The following is a 9307-nucleotide window of genomic DNA, read 5'->3' as shown; positions in this document are numbered from 1 at the left end:
TCCCTTACAGCCCATCACAATCCCTAAGGTCAGCAGAGGGAAACTTCCTGCAGGTAACATCAATATGTCAAGTCCGCTCAGCAAAAGAAAAATAATGTATATATCCCTGAAAAGCAAAGATGATTAGCCTATATGTAATAAGGCACTAATGCAGCTATACTGTTTCTGGGGCTGGCACTAGGATGCACAGATCCAATGCACCCCCTCTCTACACAGGGGTGCCCTGCATCCTACAGACCTACCATCTAGTGCAGCTCACCAGCCAGGGATGCTCTGCAAAAAAAAAAAAAAAAAAAAAGCAGTGATAACTGCTTTGAATCACTTGGGAAAGTGTACAAGGTAGGACAGGAACCTTCGGGCATGATACAGCACTGGCTTGCATAGGTGATGGGAGACAGATGGAGTAGACAACCTAGCAGGTCTTTCCCTTGCCTCATAGCAGATCACACTGGCAACCAAAAAAATAGGACTGCTCACAGGACAGAGAAAACTGCTCTCTTAAAACAATAGCAGGCAGGGCAGGAGGGAAGGTAAGAGAGGTATGAGTAAATCTGGATCCCCTAAAAGCTTAGTTTTACTGAGAACCAGCCAACAAGCTCAGCTTTCTCATGCCAGCTCCCTGGAACACCCATATCAGCACAGGCCTGGAAGCAGTTCTGGTCCACAAAAGCAGAAGTCTGTTCTGGTAAATGGAAAATAGTTAAGAGTCCAGCCAACATGTTCCTCCTTCATTGTGTGACTAAGCATTAACTCCCTGGAGAATGGAAGGCCCAACAAAGCAAGCTGCCTCAGACCACCTAAGAACACCTGTAATCTTTTAAATGGCAGAGATGCACTGCATGTAGCAGGACAACTGATCCAAGACCCCTCATAAGCAGTGCTTTTACTGCTCACTCTAAAAGGATGCAGCATGCCTACAATTTCTCAGGCCAGTAGCAGACTTTGAAAAACTACCTTACAAGCAGATATTAAGTCAGACTGGGAAGTGAGAAAAAAAACTGATGGCTTAGAAAGATTTAGCCCCAGACTGTCTACAGTTCCTTTTTAAGAGACTGCTTTCTAAGCCAGGCCAACCACTAGGATATTGCTTATCTTAATGTGAGATTCCCTGTCCCATGAATGACCTTTATTATATCCAATTTGATGCAATAAAGAACTCATGACAATTACACACAGTAACTACATAGCCTCTGCTTAATTCCATCTTGTAAAGCTAGACAGTAAAGTTTTCCCCATTTTATCACCCAGATTTATGATTCTGCTATCACAGTGAGCCTACATGTTCCTGTACAGTTACATCCACCATAACCTCCAAGGACAATAAATCAGGCTCAGCTCTTGTCAAGCACTGCAAAAGAAAGCTAAATTGCACTTGTTCTTTAAGGTAAGTAGCTGAGACAAAGAATGAGACAGCATGCACAAGCACTCTCTCTAAAATGAGATGGGTTGCCAACGTTTCAAACCTATTAACAATTGTTTCACAGCACCTAAAACTAAGTGATAGAGAGGACAATTCAATACCAAATGGGCCTTCTGTCCAAACTCTTACAAGCTGTGTACAAAAAGGTATTCTGTCCTACTCGGGTCCAAACCTGAGGAGCAGATAATTTTTGATCTCTCAATATACTTGGTCCATCTTCTTGGCTCCCCAAAAAATTATTTAACTCCTTCATGGCTTTGATTCTGATTGTGGCCCCATTGCTTTGGGGGCAATATATAATTCAGGTATTTATTTTCCAGTTTACTCTATTGCTTGAAAGTAATGCTCTAACTAGATCATCCTTTTATCATCTTGAAGCAACTCAGATCTTAGTCCATGCTGTCTGATCACTACCAGGCTGATAATGCCTATACAGATGTTTTCTGGGATGGGAACATGGATAGAAATGTGATGGGTAAAAGCTCTGCAGGCTTCAGCTCATGCAGAACATTGTTTGAGTATTTGCATTCATTCGGATTCTTTGTAAAACCCACCACTAGAGAGTTGTAACAACTAACCTTGAGTTTAGTTTTATACCCAATACCTCTTTAATAACAGATACAGCTCTTCCTCTGACTCCACATATCCAAGGCACATTAATTTTTTTTTATGAGGGACACTGTCCAGGGACACAGGTCATTAGACATAAGCTTAAGACTTTTTATCTCAAGTTTTAGCAGAAGCACCCTTATATCTGGAATTCTCTCCTGATTCATCTACGACAGAGGTCAGCAACCCATGGCAGTGGGGGAAGGTTCGACTTGTGGAGCTGAGGGGGTTCGGCACCATTCCAAAGGCAGGGGTTTTGGTGGCGTTCCAGCAGTTGAGGCTTTGCCTGTGCCATGGTGGTACCACCAGCCAGGTCCCAGAGCCCACCCCACCTTCTACACAAGTTAAATCATTCTAGCATGCCACTAAAAAATGTTGCCAGCTACTGTTTTAGGAGGAAAACAAGACAGAGATGTCATTTCCAATAGAAGAACATTGACTGTATCAAATGTTATAACATGTTTTGCCCCTGGCATAGTTAAAACTTGCTTTGATATCACAATGTCTCATAGGAAGTAATATTTTAACTATGTCTTTCTATCTATGTCCAGTCTCAGACTGCTTGCTATACCACAGTTCAAGATCACAATGTCTTAGAGCTTTTGTTCCAGACTGGCTACAAACCTGTGAAGCCAGCACTGTATCTGTTCACATTTACTTCCTCTCCCAGAAGGTTTTCTTTGCAGCCAAAAGAACTGGAAAAGTGGCCATTGGAGAAGTACTAAAGCAGAACTTGATCTATTTGGGTTCACAGAGAGCTTTAGGCACAGGGGTAAGGAAACTGAGAACAAAGGCAAACAAATGCAACGACAAAAACTGTTTTAAGTTAATCCTGCTGTCTAAATTCATCCATGGTAGAATGATTTATATCCTCATAGTTTAAAATTTCATCGTAGCTGAATCAACTTGGAAAAGGGCAAAAGTAGAAGATAGACTGCCAAGTGATGGAATAACATCAGAGGAGAGATATAGGATTGTGATGCATGATAATTTTTAGCCCTATGTCCTGCCAGACTAATTTGCAAGACTATAAAATTCCTCTGCATTGCAAAGTCATCACATCATGACACAGCATTTAGTCTCAATGCGAGTGTCAGCGCAATCTGTCCCCTGCTATTGAGCGTTGACCTTTCTGAGGTGACTTTCAATAATTACTTCCATTAGTTAGAGTTACCCTAATTAAAATTTTACTTCGCTGTATAAAACCCAGTCCATCATGGTGCAAAACTGACTTTAATGTGACCTCATAGCATAACCATGGATCCAGATTCTCAGCAGGTGTAACTTACTTCAGGGGAGCTCTGTCACTTCCCAACAGTTGAGGATCTGCTCCATTGTGTCAGCCTACAAAAAATATCAGGCTTTGAAAAGGACATGGAATACTCTATACCAACCAGGACAAGCAACAGCCCCATCAGGTTTAGTCATAAAAAATGCAGGAGGTAAAAAGGGAATTGTGACTTGCCAGGAGAAGAGAAGAAAGATGCAAAATGACATGGGTAGATCCTCAGCAGGCACAAATCAACATAATTCCATTGGCTTCTACACAGACTTACGCTGGCTAGGGATCTAGCCCATAGAGATGGTTCCACTTTCTGAACCAATGTTTCCACAGACAGTTCAGAGCTGGGATTTGCATTCCTACCTCTGAATCTTTAATAAAAATGCACACTCCAATTAATCAGCAGCGCAAAGACAAAGCATTTTGCATCCACTGTACCATGAGTGATGTAATTAGGGGGCTTCCATTCTGGATAAAAAAGAAAAGTTTAAGGGACTTTGATTATAAAACATCCATTATTCAAAAGTTTATCCATTATTCAAAGTTTTGTTTAAATCTTACTTTGGGCTTAGAAGGTAAACCAAGTGAGTTTTCTAGTCTGTGCTGTTTACATTCAGCTCTAAGTTTACTCATTAAAAGTATCAAAACCCTGAATATTTTAGAAGTTCAGAAGAAATAATTCACTGCATTCACTGTACCTGATCATTCTCCACAATTCCAGTTACAAATTATTTTTTGCAGTTAACAATATTGTGGGGGAGGAGGTTGGACAAGGAAGGGAGGCTTGCCCTCCCCTAAAACACATTCATCATCCAACTTGTTTAGTTCACCCAGCAGGAGCTGGTGAGTGTTTGTGGGAAGGACATTATACTTCGTTTGATGACGGCATCAGAGTCAGTGAATATTGAACTTTGCCACTTGAGAAAGTTTTACCTTTGTAATCCTGGTTCAGGTCAGGTGACTGGAGCCAGGACATAAAGGTTTCTCTCTTACAGGACTCCTGAATATCAGATCTTTAAAACCTGGTGGCACAAGTAAATCACAGAGCAGATTTTCAAGAATGCTTAGCCCTGTGTCACTCCACTCAAAACACATCAAGTTCTTTTGAAAATCTGGGTCTAGGTTTGGGTGCACTTGAAAACATGGCCCTACACCTTTCAACAGAGGAAAATGTATACACAGAGATCAGGTCAGATGATCTGAACCACCTGAGACAGATGTTAGTGGTTTTCAGCAGCATGAGCATCTAGCTGCCAGTGCTGGTTGTGGACAGGTCCTAGCACCCACCTTCCTCTGACCCAAGATGGGTCATTCCAGTCCAAAGCAAGAAAAGGTTGCCTACCATTCTCCTAAAGGATCTGAGGGGCTTCTCTCCAAAACTGTAGAATCCCATGCATGCAAAGAGCACACTAATGGCGCTTCTACAGCACCAGACAAAAGGAGCATGAAACATTGTTGGATCGTGTCCACATCTCACCCCATATAAACACAAAGATGTATTTGGATAAATGGATCGTGTTTTCTGAGCCTCTCATTGCACTACAAGGAAGAGGCAGGAAAACACAATCTGGCCCCTACTGTTTGTGAAAGGCATCAGACTGGAAACTTAAGTCCCTTGTCTACACAGCAGGCACAGTGCATCCTCCCCACTTCTGGCCTCACAGGATCTCTCAACCACAACAGGTGGGTTAATCGTCCATTCCTCAGCTACTCTACAAACACTTGCCTAAAAGGTTGCCAGTTACTGCAACCATGATGGTCATTTTTATGATATAGACAGCTGTTCTTAGGACTTGGGCCAAGTTCACTAACCAACTTCTAGATGGTATTGACAGTGTCTTCAGAATCAAACCTTATGCATCCATGTCAGCTAGAAAAGAATGGGCCTACATTTAATTCCCTAGTTCCCAAACTACCAGTCTATTATAGCCCTAATCTTTCACTCTGGGCTGTAGACGGATTCTTCTACACATGCAGACTGAGATTCAGGCCAGTGAAGTCATAGGGGTCCCACAGAGATTTAGGGGTCTGCCTATGTGAAACAAAGCACAGAATCAGGGTCTACACTGATACTCAGTACCCACATCTAATATATATTAATTAGATGTGCACTGATACATTGATCCCATGTCAGATTGGCACCAATATAAGGAAAATTGACAGTGTCAGCAATTGGCTTTTTTTGGCTGATGCGGCCAATAATCTCACCAATAAATGCCCCATGCATGTGTGCAGCCACAGTGTAGCATGCAGGCAGCCAGCACAGCCTGACAGCGTGGAGAGTAGCCAGGTCCAACTGGTAAGTCTGTTGTGAGGGAAGGAGCGTGGCAGGGAGAGGGGGCAGATCTAGGCGCCCGCAGTGAGGGAGGGAGGCTGGGGCTGCATGGGCAGGCAGGCCATGGGACGGAGCTGCAGTTCATTGCGGGGGGGCAGCTGCCGCTGCAGCACACACCCTGGGAGGACATGGGGGTCACGTGCCCCTGGATCTGTGCATGGGGTGAGTGTGAGCTGCTGCTGCAGGCTTGAGCCAGGGATGGAGCTGGGCTCTTCCTGGCAGAGGGGCTGGGCTGCGGCTGCACTTGGGGCAGGCAGCAATGGCACTGGGTAGGGGGCTACAGGGGGCTCTGATGATTTTTAGGGTGGCTGCAGCCCACTCTCTATAATCCCCTTCAGTGCTGCTGCCACCACCCACCCCAAACACAGCCCAACCCAGCACCCAGCTGGGAAAAGCCTGGCACTGCCCCAGCCCGCAGCAGCAGCCCACCCTTGCCCCACACACAGATCCAGGGGCACACACCCCCTTATGCCCTGGTGCGCACAGCAGTGGGAGCCCTGGCTGGGATGGCTAAAGACTTGGGAAACAAATCCAACCAAGTTGGAGGGGCCTGGTTTTGAAGGGTGGAAGAATCCTCAAACAGGAGAACAAAGGAGTCAGATGTCAACAGCAAGGTTTTAAAAAGCACAAAAGAATGTTCCTGTGCATTGAGAAATGTAATTCATGCACAATATTTGTTGTTTTCTAAATCAACAATATTGTGCATCTAGGGCCGCACATCTTTGGTGCTACCTAAAATGAAGAGCAGTTGTATTTACAAAATCTTGCATAGTCCATCTGTCTGATTGCTGTCATGAAAACATCCCTGTAGAGGTGAATTATAAACCCATAATGCCTACATGACTGGGAATCAGCATGGGGCCTGGGGATTAGAGAGACACAATTCTGAGAAGGTGTAACAGAGTCTGCACCTATGGCTAGAAATGGACCAGAGAGGTCAAGGGTCTGCAGTCTACTCAGGCCAATGGTAATCCAGGAGTACATGAAACTGGGGTACAAGACTCCAAAACAGGACAGGGAACTCCATCAGAGCTTTGTGACAGGCCCCAATTCAGCAAAGCACCTAAGCATAGGCCTAAACCCTACCATTAACCTCAAAGCAGAGGGCTGCTTGAAGCCATAAATTAAGCATGTGCATAATTGCTTTTGGATGGCAGCTGAGTTTCTCCCACCTTAAAAGGATACCATTTATCTCTGGCACAACAGTAAATATTTGAAAAGCGTGCACACAACATGCACTAATGGTCCCTCAGCCCACAGCTTATTTGAACCTGCTATTCTCTGCAAAACTCTTTGTGCTGTTGGCAACTATATAAGACTCTCAAACAAAGCATGTTTTCTGTATCAGGAAGCCAGTGATAACCTGAATAATTAGTCACATTTTTAAGGCGTGAATGATTTCTTTTAGAGAATGATCCCAAATGCTAAGGAATGTGTTGGGCACAAGAAGAGTATCTGGTCTTCACTTCACAACAGCCTGGATGTGAGCAAGGCAGCCTGATACCCACAGCTACAACAAAGCCATGTTAACCAAAGAAGTGCATTTTGGTCCAAAGAGTTTGGAGTAGCTAACAGCTGAGTTTGTCCACTGGGCTGGAACCAGGAATAGCAACAATATGGAGGAATTTAACAACTTTCTTATCAAACATGAGACCCACAGTAGGTATTTTCATATCTATTACAGCATGTCCTACAGTCCATTATGGGTACAGATTTTTTAAGCTAGGTTGAAAAAGTAAAATGTGCTTCTTAACAGTGTTTCAGACTGGACTTTCTCCTTTCGTGCTGTTATGTTTGTTAAAGTAACTAAAGCACAGTTTCAGCTCCTAGGACCTAAGCTGAATTGATGCAGGGGGAAGGACAAAGTCTTTTCTCTCCATGGTACATTGATTATTGGGGGCTGGCTTCTTTCTCCTGAAGGAATTTTGCCACTGAACTAGATGGAGCCATGGTCTGGTTCACTCTCCTAAAGCAAGTGTGTCCAGCTGCCTGTTGTCTTTCTTATTTTACTTCTCATTTCAATTTCATCTCTCCCACACAAGCAGTTCACTTCTAGCTTGCTGTTCAGACACAGTTGCAGACAGGACTGCTGCTCTACATTGCCTAAGGGCAGGGGGTCTCAAATTGCAGTCTCTTACTGGTCTTCAAAGGCTTAATTCCGTTTCTTCTTTCCAGCTCTTAAAAGGCATTAAAAGAAACTCTACCAGTTACCTCCCTCCTGTTCCTGGAGTTGACACAAGGAACAATGTCATCACCAATAGAAAGGGAAGCAGCCTGTGCAATCATCAGTGTGAAAGAAGTGAGTGGGTGAAGTGTGCACAATACACTCTATCAGCTAGGACAGGATCAATGCTATGGAAAGAGAGTGTGAGAAGCCCAGGTGGGGTACAACAGAAGGAGGCTGTAAGTACATTATCTCCCAGCAGTGAGACTTTTAATCAGATTCTGTTTATGTTGAAATCAACTGCATATCCACATGTCTTCTCTTGTCATAGCAAAGACTTATGTACCCTAGGATTCCTCACACTGTTTGTCAAGCACTATTGCACCTCCATCACAGTAAGCCAAAAGTGCAAATGTTTTTCCCATTAAATCATAAGCACCCCCAACCCCTCTGTGCTACTAGTGAGGATAAACAAATCATGTGAAAAGTCACTTGAGCCTTGCATAAAAAATGTTAAAGTGACAATGCTAATTATTTCATCTTTTGAGAGTGATAATCTCCTCTTCAAAGCAGTGTAACAGCAGCAGGGGGCTGTGTCTGAAGAAACAGGCTGATTCATTTAACTGAGATGATGACCTTCCCAGTGGATTTACGCTGAATCACATGGCTAAAGGCTTCATTTACCTGCAAGGACAAAATCTTTATTGTTTACACAATTTTGAAAGGTCTTGGTTTTGTCCAAGTGCAGAACAAGAAAATATATCCAATTTCTCAAAGTTTTGCGGGATAGGAAAACAGCTGTATTGCTGATCATAACTCCCAATACTTCATTTTCAGTCTTGTTGCCTGCCACTGCTCTATCACTCACAAAATTCCAGATGGCTGCTTTCTGTATTCACTAACACATACCGAGCAAGGTGTGTACTTTTATGTATTGAGAAATATAAATATAATGTATTACTCTAAATTACCTATGCTATACAAAAAATGTTGTACAATTTGTTCTGCAGGAATCAACAGCTCCAAACTCAAATTTCAGTTGGTTCTTCACGGACTTTTTGCATCAAGGATCCATTTGTGAGGTGGAAACAGCACATAATCTGATTGTCTCAAAATATTGCCCTCACCTAGAAACTAAAATGCCATAAAACTACCAAAACAGAAATATTTTTGATTCATGAGATGGCTTCCAGAAAGGAAAATATAATTTCAAGACACTTTATTATCCCCTAACTCACCTTTAACATTTCATCCCATTATATTATTATGTGAGGTTATCATCTTTCAGATTGTACGGCAGGAACTGTCTTTTTCTGTAAGTTTATACAACTCCTAATACAATGGAGCTCCCACCCCATACTACCAAAATATTAAAGGTACATAACTAACAAAACATTATATACTGGTAAAAGTTTAAAGCCAAAAAAACAGGAAGAAAGGGGGTAAAGGAAAACCATTCATATTTTGGAAACCAGGGTTCCGTACCATCCTTCTGCA

At 42.9% G+C, this 9307-nt stretch overlaps 1 protein-coding gene across 1 annotated transcript in view; it reads right to left on the bottom strand.

Annotated features, from left to right (window-relative positions):
• Positions 1 to 7366: 7366 nt before the first annotated feature.
• Positions 7367 to 9307, bottom strand: part of LOC109305343 (quinone oxidoreductase-like protein 2) — a 17349-nt gene continuing 15408 nt past the window's right edge. The window contains exon 10 of the mRNA XM_019528348.1: positions 7367 to 8494. Within this exon, the coding sequence (XP_019383893.1) occupies positions 8426 to 8494 (69 nt within the window). The 3' untranslated portion in view covers positions 7367 to 8425. The remainder of the gene's footprint in view (positions 8495 to 9307) is intronic.

This window comes from Gavialis gangeticus, unplaced genomic scaffold (genome assembly GCF_001723915.1).
Source record: "Gavialis gangeticus isolate Ggan-Ray unplaced genomic scaffold, GavGan_comp1, whole genome shotgun sequence".
NCBI classification, from domain to species: Eukaryota; Metazoa; Chordata; order Crocodylia; family Gavialidae; genus Gavialis; species Gavialis gangeticus.
This window is presented reverse-complemented; position numbering and strand designations above follow the sequence as displayed.